We start from the raw sequence: 14,126 nt of genomic DNA, 5'->3' as shown, positions 1-14,126 counted from the left end.
AGGAGGAGGAGGAGGAGGAGGAAGAGGAGGAGGAGGAGGAGGAGGAAGAGGAGGAGGAAGAGGAGGAGGAGGAAGAGGAGGAGGAGGAGGAGGAAGAGGAGGAGGAGGAAGAGGAGGAGGAGGAGGAGGAGGAAGAGGAAGAGGAGGAGGAGGAGGAGGAGGAGGAGGAGAGGAGGAGGAAGAGGAGAGGAGGAGGAGGAAGAGGAGGAGGAGGAGGAGGAGGAGGAGGAGGAAGAGAGGAGGAGGAGGAGGAGGAAGAAGACGAGGAGGAGGAGGAAGAGGAAGAGGAAGAGGAGGAAGAGCAGCTGTAATGAAGGCTGGAAGGAAGATTAATGAGCTCACTGGAGCAGCAGCGCCGTGAGGAAGCATCCAAAACAAAGAAGCCTGAGCAGACGACTACAGCTCCAAACCCCGCCTCCTCCTCCTCCTCCTCCTCCTCCTCCTCTTCCTCCTCCTCCTCCTCCTCCTCCTCCTCCTCCTCCTCCTCCTCTTCCTCCTCCTCCTCGCCGCTGCCGCCGCCGCTCCAGCGACTTCACGGGACGCTTCAGTCCGGGGTCAGCAGCAGCTCAAGTTTCTAAAGGTTAATTGAATTTGATGCTAATAAAGCGGCGACGCGGGGAGAATAATTCCCGTCATGATGTTCTAATCCTGCTGCAGTTCAGCCTCACGCTCACCTCCTCCTCTCAGAGCCGCCCGACGCCCACAGGAGCTCCGGGCCTCTGAGACCAGCTGGACCGTCACCCACACACCCATCAGTCACACAGAGTCCAGATGACCTGCGACCCCCGTCTGTACCGACCCAAACCACAGCGGTCTGGCTTCACAGCAGGACCTCAGAGCCACATGTTCTGCCTCGGGGTTTTATCTGTGTAGCAAAGTGTTTGAAGCATCGTGAGCAGCGAATTTCTTCTTCCTTTCAAGTGGAAAATGTAAAACTGTCAGGCTGATGGATCAGCTGTCAGGACAGGTTCAGCCCGAGAACACACCTGGTGGCTACCAGCCAGAACCAGCTGGGACCGGCCGGGACCGGCTGCGGGTCGCTGAGTGGTCTGGGAAAGGTCTGAAGACTTCTGATCGGAGAACCGAGGAGAACGTTCTGATCAGGAGCAGGAAAGACTTTCAAACCAAGACGCAGGAAGAAACCCGGAGTTCTGACATTCAGCTTGTTGCTGCTGCCTTCATGGAGCAGGGGGGACCTGCAGCAGGCGGCCAGGAAGACCACCAGCACACCGTCCCCCCCTGAGACCGGACCACAGCGGACCGCCGGGAGACCCGGTGAGACCCCGTCTTCTCTGGTTCTGCACAAAGACCAAACAGCACCGCCCCCCTCCAGGCAGCCAAACCAGCAGGAGGTCCAGAACCAGCAGGAGCTCCAGAACCAGCAGGAGGTCCAGAACCAGCAGGAGCTCCAGAACCAGCAGGAGCTCCAGAACCAGCAGGAGGTCCAGAACCAGCAGGAGGTCCAGAACCAGCAGGAGCTCCAGAACCAGCAGGAGCTCCAGAACCAGCAGGAGCTGCAGAACCAGCAGGAGGTCCAGAACCAGCAGGAGCTTTAGAACCAGCAGGAGCTCCAGAACCAGCAGGAGCTTTAGAACCAGCAGGAGGTCCAGAACCAGCAGGAGCTCCAGAACCAGCAGGAGCTTTAGAACCAGCAGGAGGTCCAGAACCAGCAGGAGCTCCAGAACCAGCAGGAGGTCCAGACCCAGCAGGAGCTCCAGACCCAGCAGGAGGTCCAGACCCAGCAGGAGCTCCAGATGCTCAGATCAGCGCCCTCCAGTGACCCGGCTGCAGCGAGCGGCCTCTAAAGTTTTTTTGGGGTTTTGGTTTCATTGAGCTTTCTGGAGTTTTCCATGGATCCGAGCGGCCTCACGTCGTCTCTAAACCTCCGTCCTCAACACCTCAGTTCACCGTCCAGACGAAGCAGCGGCCGGAGCTGGACGGCCGCCGTCGTCCTGACCAGAGCGGAGTCCAGACTTTCAGGGAGAGAAAACGCAGCGTGCAGCCTCGCCGCCGCTCGCCGCCGCTCGCTCAGGAAGGGCCAGACGTGGCTCTGAGGCAGACGGCCGTGACGGCGGGAGAAAAAGGAAGGCGGATCGATACGGATCCGCTTTGTTCCAGCAGAAAGAGAATACCTCCCAGAAAGACCCGTCAAAACCCTGCTCCCTTCACTCCGACAGAACCCTGAGGCCCCGCCAGACTCCAGCTCCAGAACAGACTCAGGTTCTTCACACTGCTCAGCGGTTCTGGATCAGGTCCTGTTCTGATGAGCTCTGCGCCACAGAGAACCTCTGAGGATCAGATGCTGATTCAGGATCACGGTCTGACAGATCAGCATGAGACCAGGAGACCAGACCAGGAGACCAGATCAGGAGATCAGACCAGGAGACCAGACTGAGGGACCAGGAGACCAGACCAGGAGACCAGAACAGGAGACCAGACTGAAGGACCAGGAGACCAGACCAGGAGACCAGAACAGGAGACCAGACTGAGGGACCAGGAGACCAGACCGAGGAACCAGACCAAGGTGTTCCTGCTGAGTCAGCGCTCTAGAAGCCGATAGGTCTGCTCGCAGCTGAGCGTCTGCCACAGGAGCATGGATCACCTGAACCGTCGGCTGAATCAGACGACAGCCATCAAGAACCAGGACCGACTGACGACTCAACGGAACCACAGAGACCACACTGGAGAGGAACCACAGGCCAGGCCTCAGCCACGCCTCCACCCGTCAGATCGGCCCTTCGGGGACGGAGTTTCTGGGTGGAGGTCATCGCAGAGCAGCTCAGAGGTGATGAGACAGTGTCAATTGTCCAGATTGGAAATGAGAACCGGTTCTCAACTCTGCCACCTGTTAAACACAATAAATCAGAGGACCGGGTGAAGACTGGGGAGGAAGAGTGGATCAGTGGGAGCAGCAGAGATTAGCTTTAGCTCTGGAGGACTGTGATATAGGAAGAGGAAGGAGACATGACTGGATCTAATGAGCGATGGCTCGTTGCTGGAGGAAGGCTGCAGGTGCTGAGATGAGAGGGACCAGACAGGACTACTCCAGATCTAGATCTGTTCAGGTCAGCAGAGAAAGCCTCTCAGCAGCGTTCTGCAGCAGCGAGTCGCCACTGGAGGAAAAGACGCTTCTCATGGTTTCCTGATGTCAGAGCCGAGCAGATCGGTTCAGAGTGGATCTGGATCTGGATCTGGATCTGGAGCTGGACCCAGCAGTCCACCTCAGGTGATCTGGATCCTTCCTGTGGCCTCGGAGAGTCTCTCCTGACGTTCAACCCGGCCTCGCCTCACAAGGCCTCTTACTGCCTCTCAGAACGACCAGACACCCGCTGTGGACTGAAACCACCAGAGTCTAGACCACGTCTGGATACTCTGACTAACTTCAGCCTCACAGAGCTGGAGGCACATCCGCATCAGGACATCAGGACATCAGGACAGAGCGCGAAACACAGTCCTGACGGGACAGTATGGAGACAGACGAAGAGCCGAGCAGACACTCATCGGTCTCAGGGTGAATCAAAGCTCTCAGCACGGCCAGGCCAGGGAGGCGCGTCTTCCCAGCATGCCACTGGTTCTTGTTTCAGAGTAACAGTCAGAAACACTTCTCTCTTCATTCCTTCCTGATTTGAGAACTACTGCTGCCAGAACTTCTGTTCTTCATTCTGTAATCAATAAAAACTGAACTCTAAACACAAAAACCCTTTAGTCCAGTTTGTGTCTGTTTTTTTTAACTTGGGAAACGTGGGCAGCCCCCTGGTGAAGGGGAGTTCCAGGCGGCGGTCCTGTGATGCCCCGCTGTCCTTGAGCGGCGAGTCATCAGCTAAAAAGCACGGCGGTCGTCTGGAGTCTGAACTGCTGAATCGGGGAAAGATGACGTTTCATCCACTTAGAAAAACTGCAATTCTCTTAAGTGATCCTAATTCAAGGACAGCCGGCTGCCGGGTCCGCAGCCAAGGCTCTGCAGCCGCTACAGTCGGTCGGGAACGGAGGAGCAGTGAGACTGTAGAGCGTCGTCACGGCGACCGGTGGTGTCGTGAAGACGGATGGTTCAGCATGTTAAAGAAGAAGCCGGCAGGTTCAGGAGCGTCGTTCTGTCCTGCAGACAGAGCTGCTAGCTACATGCTAGCTACATGCTAGCTACATGCTAGCTACATGCTAGTCAGTGTCTTCAGCCAATACAGTTTTAACAATCTAGACCTGTCTGACACCATCCGGTCTCCAGGAGACCAAGGTGGTTTTCTGAGCTGCATGTTTTCAAGACTCCAAAGACACAAAACACATGAGAAACTCAAACCAACATCTCGACTCACGAACAGGACCGTGAGTCCAGATCCCTGAGAGGAACCACATCCAGGCTCAAAGACTCCTCCATCCAGCCACCAGGTCCTCTACACCCTATAGACGAAACACTCCGGACCCTCTGGACCCTGTAGACCGTCTGGACCCTCTGGACTGTATGGACCCTCATGACCCTCTAAAGGCTCGTCCATGCTTCCAACGTCCGCGTCCACTTTGGAGCCTCCGCTCCACCGATGAGCATGAGCTTTCTCCCAGGATGCATTCTGGGCTAGGCTGAGCGTTCCATGCAGGCCACTGATCCACGGATCCTGGAGAAGCTTTTCCAGCTGCAGACGGTTTATCTGCTCCTTTATTACAGATTATTTAGAGAAAATGAAGCACATACTGTGCATTGATACTTAATGATAACCTACTGCAGAGTTTATTTCACCTTTTTTCCTGTTTCTGAATGGCGGGGCGCCGCCGGAGCGATCAGATGCTTTGAGTTCTGTCGGCAGAGCTTCTCCTGCTCTCTGGGCGTCTCTGTGGAGCCACCCCTCTGCAGCTCCGTCCGCCGTCACTTTTACCGTCATGGTTTGTTTGCTGTGGCGCTCTGGCGCATGAGCATACCGGCGCCACCTGGCAACGCGGTCACAAATTCCGGCTGCTGCGCGGACGTCCGCGGATCGGTCCGCCGGACCCCAGCGGACAGGAATTCATGACGATTTTTACTGATTTTAACTGTCTACAACAAACGCTCTGGACCTCCTGGACCCAGTAGGCCAGGTCCTGGACACCAAACCCTCTAGACCCTCTGGATCCTCTGAACCTCCTGGAACTTCTAGAACCTCTAGAACAAACCCTCTGGACCTCCCGGTCCCTCTAGAGCAGACCTCGTGGACCTTCTGGACCTTCTGGACAACATCCTGTAGACCCTCTGGATCCTCCGGACCCTCTGGACTGTATGAACCCTCATGACCCTCTAGAGTCTCTGGACCCTCCAGAACAGACCAGACCTGCAGGACCTTCTGGACCCTCCGGATCAAACCCATTTAAACTACACTCAACTTTTCATTTCACTCAATAACATCTTCAGGATTACAGGAACTGGACTCCAGGAGCACCGAGGATTTGATTTATTTGTTTATTTTGTTCCATTCTGAAAGTAAAGTACCGTTTACATGTGAACTGATTCAGTACCAGATCCCCGTACCGGTACTCAGTGGCACCACTTTCATTACTTTGTGTGTTTGTGTGGTAAATGTTAATTTGTTGCAGGCTGCAGCAGCTAGGGTATGCTAGCGTGTTAGCAGAGGCTCGCGTGCTAACGGATGGTGGCGTGCTAACGGATGGTGGCGTGCTAACGGATGGTGGCGTGCTAACGGTTCCAAAGCAGCAGCTGTGGCCGTAGACCTGAAGCTGCTTAAACTCTGCACTGCCCAGCCTGCTCCAGCAGCAGCCAGCAGATCTGCGTCTTATTTTGAAAAGCGGAGCCGCGCTCTGTTGTTGTTAGCTCCTGACGTCATGACGGTCTCCGTCTGCAACGCTGCATTCAGGTCCGGCATGGAGAATCCCCTACTCTTCCCCTCCCTCACAGTCACAAGGATGTGTTCAGGTTCCTGTGGTGGTTTGACAGGAAGCAGATCCTCCTCCAGCCTGAGGCGGTGTGCGGAGCGGTGCGGGTCCAGAGCTATATTTAACGCGTCCGTCCGGCAGTCGGACAGCTGTGGGGAACAGCTGGCGCTCGGTGGAGCGCCGGGCCGCCGGCTAAAGCCCCGCCCTCGTGCACGCCTGTCGTTCTGGCTCAGCGGCTTCGTGGTGAGTCTCCATGGCGCCGGAGACGGACAATCACTGCTCGTGTCAATCACAAAGACTTCCAGCTACGTCTCGGCTCGCTGATACGCGTCCCCCGGCCCGGACCGCCGCTCCGTCCGTCTCCAGATCACCGCACCCATCCGGCGGCGAGCGCTGGATAAGGAACGACATAAACAAGGACAGCAAAGTTCCGACAACGGCTTCTGCTGCAGACGCTGTCACGGCGTGGACGGCTCTGAGACGCAGATGTTAACAGTCAGATCCCAGTGTGACGCTGCAGCGAGGGACGGCCGACTGCAGACGGCCGCAGAACCAGCAGCGCCGCCTTTCATCCTCAGCAGAACAGGGTTTTATAACTTCCTGTCAGCAGCAGCTACACCTGCACAGCGTCAGTCAGTCTGAGGATCAACCCCTCCTCACCGTCAGCACCGCAGACGCCATCAGCATCCCAACGCTCCAGTGTGAGGAGCTCTCGCTCTGAGGCGGGGATTCAATTACCTCCATTACCTTCAAAATAAACTTCGTGACTCATTAAAACCCAGAGAGAAAATCCAGTGTGACGTTTTCCTCTTCAGGAAAAATAGTTAAAGATGAAAACCAGTCATTAAACTCTGAGGGTCAGTACTCTGAGGGTCAGTACTCTGAGGGTCAGTACTCTGAGGGTCAGTACTCTGAGGGCCAGTACTCTGAGGGTCAGTACTCTGATTTACTCTGACGGTCAGTACTCTGAGGGTCAGTACTCTGACAGTCAGTACTCTGAGAGTCAGTACTCTGATTTACTCTGACGGTCAGTACTCTGAGGGTCAGTACTCTGAGGGTCAGTACTCTGAGGGTCAGTACTCTGAGGGTCAGTACTCTGAGGGTCAGTACTCTGAGGGTCAGTACTCTGATTTACTCTGACGGTCAGTACTCTGAGGGTCAGTACTCTGACAGTCAGTACTCTGAGAGTCAGTACTCTGATTTACTCTGACGGTCAGTACTCTGAGGGTCAGTACTCTGAGGGTCAGTACTCTGATTTACTCTGACGGTCAGTACTCTGAGGGTCAGTACTCTGAGGGTCAGTACTCTGAGGGTCTACACATTTTCTGGCTTCACCTCTTCTGCAGCCTGCTGGAGGGGAGCAGCTGGTCAGAGTTCCATGGAGACTCTGAAAGTTCCACCTGACCTCCACCCGACCCCCGGAGCAGCCCCCCTGCTCCCAGGGGTCAGAGGTTGCGGCCGCCCCCCCTGCATGGGAAGGGTCTACCTCTAGATCCTGACCAGACCAGGTCTACCTCTAGATCCTGACCAGACCGGGTCTACCTCTAGACCCTGATCGGCCCGGGTCTACCTCTAGACCCTGAACTCAAATCACGTCAAGTCCAACTTCAAAACTGTGTCAGACACTGTCGCAACATTAAAAAGTGAATTATATCAATTAGCTACAAAGAGCCAATCAGACGACTGCAGCAGTAATTCCAATGGATGATGGGAAATAAATGACGTCTGCAGGGAGGAGGCGGGCTCCAGACGCTCCTCACAGGTCGGGTAACGTTCTCTAACGTTCTCCGTGTTCTGCGTCTGGAACGGAAGATCAGTGGCTCGGAGTCTGCAGCTGTCGGTCGGAGCCCCCCTACCTGAGGACCACGCGGCGTTAAAGAGGCTGTTGAACGGATTTAAAGACGGCGCCGAGGAGCAGCGTCTGGGCGGCCAACATCCTGCTCAGAAACAGGGAGGACCACACAGAACAAAAACACAGGAGCCACCTGGAGCCAGACCAGGAAAGGTCTCAGCGCCGTAACGGCAGGGTCAAAGGTCAGATGACCCTCAGGAGCAAACCTGGACCTGACCTCAAACACATCGCTCGACAGTCTTTATGAACAGTTCCAGTCCGGTTTCCGTCCCGCCACAGCACTGAAACGGCTCTATTAAAGGTCACAGACGACCTTCTAATGGCAGCCGACCACGGTTTGATCTCCATCCTCATCCTCCTCCATCTGAGGCGTCCTTCCACACCGTCTCTCCTTCCATCCTGCTCAGTGGACTCTCTCACCCCCCTTCTCTGGTTTCACTCCTCCCTCACTGGAGCTCTCAGCTCATCACCTCTTAGCCTCCCCGTCACTCCTGGCGTGCCCCAGGGCTCCGTCCTGGGGCCCCTCCTCTTCGTCATTTACCTCCTTCCCCTCGGCAACATTTTCTGTAAACATGGTATTAACTTTCACTGCTACTCGGAGACACCCAGCTCTCTCTCTCTAAGCCTGACTCCACTCTCCCCCCTCCTCTCTCACCCTCTGCATCTCTGAAATCAAATCTTAATTCACCTCAAACTTCCTGAAACTAAACAGTGATAAAACAGAACTTCCCCTTCTTCTTGGCACCAAGTCCTCAGTGTCCAGATCTACCAGGCTGTCCCTCACAGTGGACAGCTCCACAGTGTCCAGATCTACCAGGCTGTCCCTCACAGTGGACGGCTCCACAGTGTCCAGATCTACCAGGCTGTCCCTCTCAGTGGACAGCTCCACAGTGTCCAGATCTACCAGGCTGTCCCTCTCAGTGGACAGCTCCACAGTGTCCAGATCTACCAGGCTGTCCCTCTCAGTGGACGGCTCCACAGTGTCCAGATCTACCAGGCTGTCCCTCACAGTGGACAGCTCCACAGTGTCCAGATCAACCAGGCTGTCCCTCTCAGTGGACAGCTCCACAGTGTCCAGATCTACCAGGCTGTCCCTCTCAGTGGACAGCTCCACAGTGTCCAGATCAACCAGGCTGTCCCTCTCAGTGGACAGCTCCACAGTGTCCAGATCTACCAGGTTGTCCCTCTCAGTGGACAGCTCCACAGTGTCCAGATCTACCAGGCTGTCCCTCTCAGTGGACAGCTCCACAGTGTCCCCTCCCCTCAGGGTAGAGTCTGGGTGTCGTCCTCCACAGCTCACTCTCTTCCCACATTAATAACATCACTCGGTCTGCACACTTCCTACCCCTCTCTCGCCCCTCTCTCACTCCTCTCTCACCGTCTCTCAGTGATCCAAAGTCCAGATCATCATCAAGATTCTTCTGTTTACATTTAAAGCCATCCTCTCGCCCCCCAACTGTCTGAGCAGCAGCTTCACACTGGAGGCATAAAGCTGCTCAGTGTTGGCGTGGTGACCTCTGACCCCAGCATTCAGTTCACCAGGAAAACCTGGAGGAGCTTCTCAGCAGAGAACCGTCAGCAACTGCAAGGACAGGTTTCTGTAGAGAGAACGGTGGAGAACATCGTCCAGGACTGGGACCAGGACCAGGGGAACCTGGACTGGGACCAGGACCAGGGGAACCTGGACTGGGACCAGGACCAGGGGAACCTGGACTGGGACCAGGACCAGGGGAACCTGGACTGGGACCAGGACCAGGGGAACCTGGACTGGGACCAGGACCAGGAGAAGCTGGACTGGGACCAGGACCAGGGGAAGCTGGACTGGGACCAGGACCAGGGGAACCTGGACTGGGACCAAGACCAGGGGAACCTGGACTGGGACCAGGACCAGGAGAAGCTGGACTGGGACCAGGACCAGGGGAAGCTGGACTGGGACCAGGACCAGGGGAACCTGGACTGGGACCAGGACCAGGAGAAGCTGGACTGGGACCAGGACCAGGGGAACCTGGACTGGGACCAGGACCAGGGGAACCTGGACTTGGACCAGGACCAGGAGAAGCTGGACTGGGACCAGGACCAGGGGAACCTGGACTGGGACCAGGACCAGGGGAACCTGGACTGGGACCAGGACCAGGAGAACCTGGACTGGGACCAGGACCAGGGGAACCTGGACTGGGACCAGGACCAGGGGAACCTGGACTGGGACCAGGACCAGGGGAACCTGGACGGGGACCAGGACCAGGAGAACCTGGACTGGTAGTGGCTCTGGTTGAAGCTCCTCCATCATGCTTTCCCTCGTTTCAGAATGTTTTCTAAAGTTCCACCTTCGGAGCCGTTTTCTGAAAACGTATTTTCAGCGGCGCCCTCCTTGTGGAATCTGACCTCTAGAGGGCAGCAGACATTTACTGTTTCCATGGAAACGCCATCCTATAAACAAGGCCTGAATGGGAAAGCTTGTCGTGACCCCTGACTGAGGTCAGGGAGGTCACTGAGGTCACCGTCAGGGCTGAGCGACCTGAGCGGGTGAAAACGCTGGACGACGCAGAGACACAGCCGGGCTACCTTTGAACTTGTGGAAGACGGCCCAGAGCTCGGCGATGTCGGTGGCGAAGGTGATGTCGGTGTCCAGGACGATGACCCGGTGCAGGTCGGAGGGCAGCGTCTTGGTGAGCACCAGCTTCATCAGCCCGTAGATCCCCGAGTAGTGCTTGTTCGGGATCCACGACACTTCGGACTGGAGGCAGCGGAACGATTCCATTAGAGCCGGCGGATCCCGGCGGATCCCGGAGAGCGTCGGCAGTCCCAGCGGCGACCACCGGGGGCGCTCGCCCTCCTCACCTTCAGCTCGTCGGCGTCGTAGAAGTCCACCCGGACCGCCGGGACCATCCAGGTGTGGAACAGCGAGGACAGGATCTGCTGGGCGATGGCGTCGGTGATGAAGTGGAAGTGAAGCGGGTTCCGCCTGCGCACACACACACACACACACACACACACACACACACACACACACACCGGCGGTCAGACTCCAACATGAACGTCCTCCTCAGAGAGTCCCGACCACAGACCCTCCAGGAGGAGACAGGGGGACGGACGGAGACAGGAAGACGGAGAGCGTACCTGTGGAAGAGGACGGACTTGACCAGCGTCACCACGTCCCGGCTGGCGTTGTACCCGGCACACACGATGGCCACGTGGATGGTCTGAGGACGAGACAGAGGGAGACAGAGGGACGGTCAGGACGGCTGAAGCAGAGGACGACCCGTCCAGCGTCCCGCCGTCTCACCTCACACTTGTCCACGGCCGGCTGCTGGACGCAGTCGGAGCCATTTCCCGCCGCCGCCTTCTGTCCCTCGTTGTCTCCCGTCCCCTCCTCCGAGTGGGTGCGGCTGTGGTTTCCATGGCGACCGGCGGCGGGGAGGCGGGCCGCCGGGCTCCTGGGGGGCCGGCTCAGCTCCCGGCGCAGCGCCCGGTTCTCCTCCTCCACCGCCCGCACCCGCAGCTCCAGCGCCTGCCGCTCGCCGGCGCCGCCCGGAGGCGTGGAGGACTGGGCTTCCAGCGGAGACAGGGGGAGGGGCTTCACTGTGGGGGGGCAGGAGGTCAACGTCAGGAGCTGCACCTCTTCCTGCTGTCAGCTAAAGCACAGTTCATATCCAGTTATGTTTCGATATATCTTCACTGTTTCCCGGCCCAGCTCTAATCACCAGCGTCAGCGTCAGGTCAGCGTCAGGTCAGCGTCAGGTCAGCGTCAGCGTCAGGTCAGCGTCAGCGTCAGCGTCAGCGTCAGCGTCAGCGTCAGCGTCAGCGTCAGCGTCAGGTCAGCGTCAGCGTCAGCGTCAGCGTCAGGTCAGCGTCAGCGTCAGCGTCAGCGTCAGCGTCAGGTCAGCGTCAGCGTCAGCGTCAGCGTCAGGTCAGCGTCAGCGTCAGCGTCAGCGTCAGCGTCAGCGTGTCAGCGTCAGGTCAGCGTCAGCGTCAGGTCAGTGTCAGCTCTACTTCCACTGCAGCAAACAGAGACAGTCACACCAAACCTGAAGACTCTCAGCAGAGAGAGACTTCACAGTAATAAATGATATCAGAAAGTCATTTAAAGCTTTAAAACAGGAGCAATAAACCCAGATGAAGGCAGGAGGGAGCGTTAGACACTAAAGGAAGAATAAAACATCCATAAGAGGCAACAGGAAGCTGGAATTAAACTTTCTCTCTGAAGGGAGGAGATTCTGGTCCCAGAAAAATGATTTTTTAATCTGAATCAAATCTACAGCGAGTCCTGAGGTCTTTAGAGCCAGGCTCGACTGAGGGTTTGAGTCCTAAAACACAGCGTCTCAGCTCACGTCACGTTATTGATCCTGGTTCTCATAAATAAAAGGTTTTCCAGGACGGTTCGTCTGTCATCCTGAAAGCAGCCAGCCGGGACGCTCCAGGAGTTCTGATGATGAACAGACCGGAAATAATCCGACGGCGGTGGCGGCGAGTGGAGGGACAGTTCAGCATCCGGGATGCACTGAGCCGCAGCACGCCCAGCTGTTCCCAGCTGTTAATAATCACTTAATCATCTCTTAATAATCTGTTAATCTGTTGATGACCGTCTGTAATGTTATTAATCTGTTAATAATCTCATTTTCCCGTCAGCGTTTCGTTCACATCTGAGTCCTCCTGTTGGACTCGGCACCGATCCGTCCTCAACAGCAGGCAGAGAAGCTGGAGAGGACCGCCAGGACCCAAACATCAGCTGCCAGAACCAGTCAGAACCAGACGACCAGAGACAGACGATGAGAACCTGAGTCCAACTACAGAAACATCCCCTGGTCATGTACTGGACCAGGTACTGGACCAGGTACTGGACCATGTACTGGACCAGGTACTGGACCAGGTACTGGACCAGGTACTGGACCAGGTACTGGACTGGATATCAGCACCAGTATCGGTGCGTTCCTAGATTCCAGGGTTAAAACATGACAGGTGCAGTTTCCTTATTACTTGTGTCAGGCCATCTCGCAGGCCTGCTGTGGCCTGTTTTGGTCCGTGGGCCACAGGTTTGACACCCCGGTTCTGAGGCATTAAGGGACACAGCTTCTCTTTAGTGACCCACGAACAGGACCGCCCGGTTTGAGAGGAGCCGGCGCTCTGCTGGGCTTCAGGCCGTTCAGCAGGACCACATGAAGAAACGAGGCCTGATGTTTCCCAACAAGACGGTCCAGCTCCAGGAGGAAACACACCTCCGCTCCGACTCTACGTTCAGTCTGACCGTCTCCTTTCCAGTGAGCGTCAGGCTGCGATAAAACACCAGAATACAGACGCTTCAGGTAGAGGTATATGAAATCCGTTTTATTTTTTCCCAAATTCCGTTTTTTCCGTTTTAATATTTCTGAATTTGGTATTTTGTTTTTTATGCTCATTTTTACCATTAAAAAAAGGTGTCTGGTAAGTGGAAATGAATAAATGTCCACAATTTAATAGGATATAACAGTCCATTTAATGTTTAAAGTCCTGCAACAAAGAAATACTTTTCAATTAGTCGCATGCGTCTTTGTGAGTCCAGTCCACGGTACGTTGACAGTGTTTACAAAAAAGCTTTTCCCCTGAGGCATAAAAGTCCGTGTACTGTTCTGCTCTGTATTTAGCGCTTAGCGTGGAGTTTCATAACTTTTTTGAATGTGTGAGAGGGGAGGGAGCAGCTGGCTTGGACATGGTGTTGTTGCGTCGCGTCTCGTCGCGGCTGGAACGCGCGTTCACGTTTGTTTTCAATTGTATTTTGACGCAAAATCGCGGAAAGCATTTGGCGGTGTGAACGCAGCTTTAGCATGTTAGCAGCGCTGTGGAAGTGACGTACACGTTGCAGCAGCTCGGGCGGTCCCCCCGGCATGTTTGCTTTGCACTATAAGGTTCCATTTTCTCCCGAAAACTGAATTTCGGACCAGATTAGGACGAATTCCGCAATATTCCGCGTTTTATTCCAATTCCGTTTTTATTGGTCATTTCCGCGATTCCGTCCGCGATTCCGTGAACACGGATTTCATATGGCTCTAGCTTCAGGCTGAAACACCTGGAAACGGCGAGAAATGGCGACAAACCGTCCGTCTCTTTTCCTGAGCTGCGACTGGAGGGTGGAGGCTCCAGCTGAGCGTCTCTTCCTGCTGACGAGGAGCCGAATCAGTCCCAGACCTCAGACTGTCAGCTGGTCCGCCTCACACTCTGCCTCACACTCCGCCTCACACTCCGCCTCACACTCGGCCTCACACTCGGCCTCACACTCGGCCTCACACTCGGCCTCACACTCGGCCTCACACTCGGCCTCACACTCCGCCTCACACTCCGCCTCACACTCCGCCTCACACTCCGCCTCACACTCTGCCTCACACTCTGCCTCACACTCTGCCTCACACTCTGCTGAGCTTCAGCTTCAGACATGGGACTGGGTCCAGGA

The 14,126-nt window shown here is 56.0% G+C and overlaps 1 protein-coding gene across 1 annotated transcript in view; it reads right to left on the bottom strand.

Annotated features, from left to right (window-relative positions):
• large1 (LARGE xylosyl- and glucuronyltransferase 1) overlaps nucleotides 1-14,126 on the bottom strand; it is a 31,733-nt gene that overhangs the window by 6,923 nt on the left and 10,684 nt on the right. The window contains exons 3-6 of the mRNA XM_030113266.1: nucleotides 10,989-11,284; nucleotides 10,823-10,905; nucleotides 10,544-10,667; nucleotides 10,268-10,439 (exon numbers count right to left, since the gene is read on the bottom strand). Of these exons, the coding sequence (XP_029969126.1) occupies nucleotides 10,268-10,439; nucleotides 10,544-10,667; nucleotides 10,823-10,905; nucleotides 10,989-11,284 (675 nt within the window). The remainder of the gene's footprint in view (nucleotides 1-10,267; nucleotides 10,440-10,543; nucleotides 10,668-10,822; nucleotides 10,906-10,988; nucleotides 11,285-14,126) is intronic.

Source organism: Salarias fasciatus, chromosome 17 (genome assembly GCF_902148845.1).
Source record: "Salarias fasciatus chromosome 17, fSalaFa1.1, whole genome shotgun sequence".
Lineage (NCBI taxonomy): Eukaryota > Metazoa > Chordata > Actinopteri > Blenniiformes > Blenniidae > Salarias > Salarias fasciatus.
The sequence above is the reverse complement of the archived record's forward strand: the minus strand, read 5'-3'. Positions and strand labels throughout refer to the sequence as shown.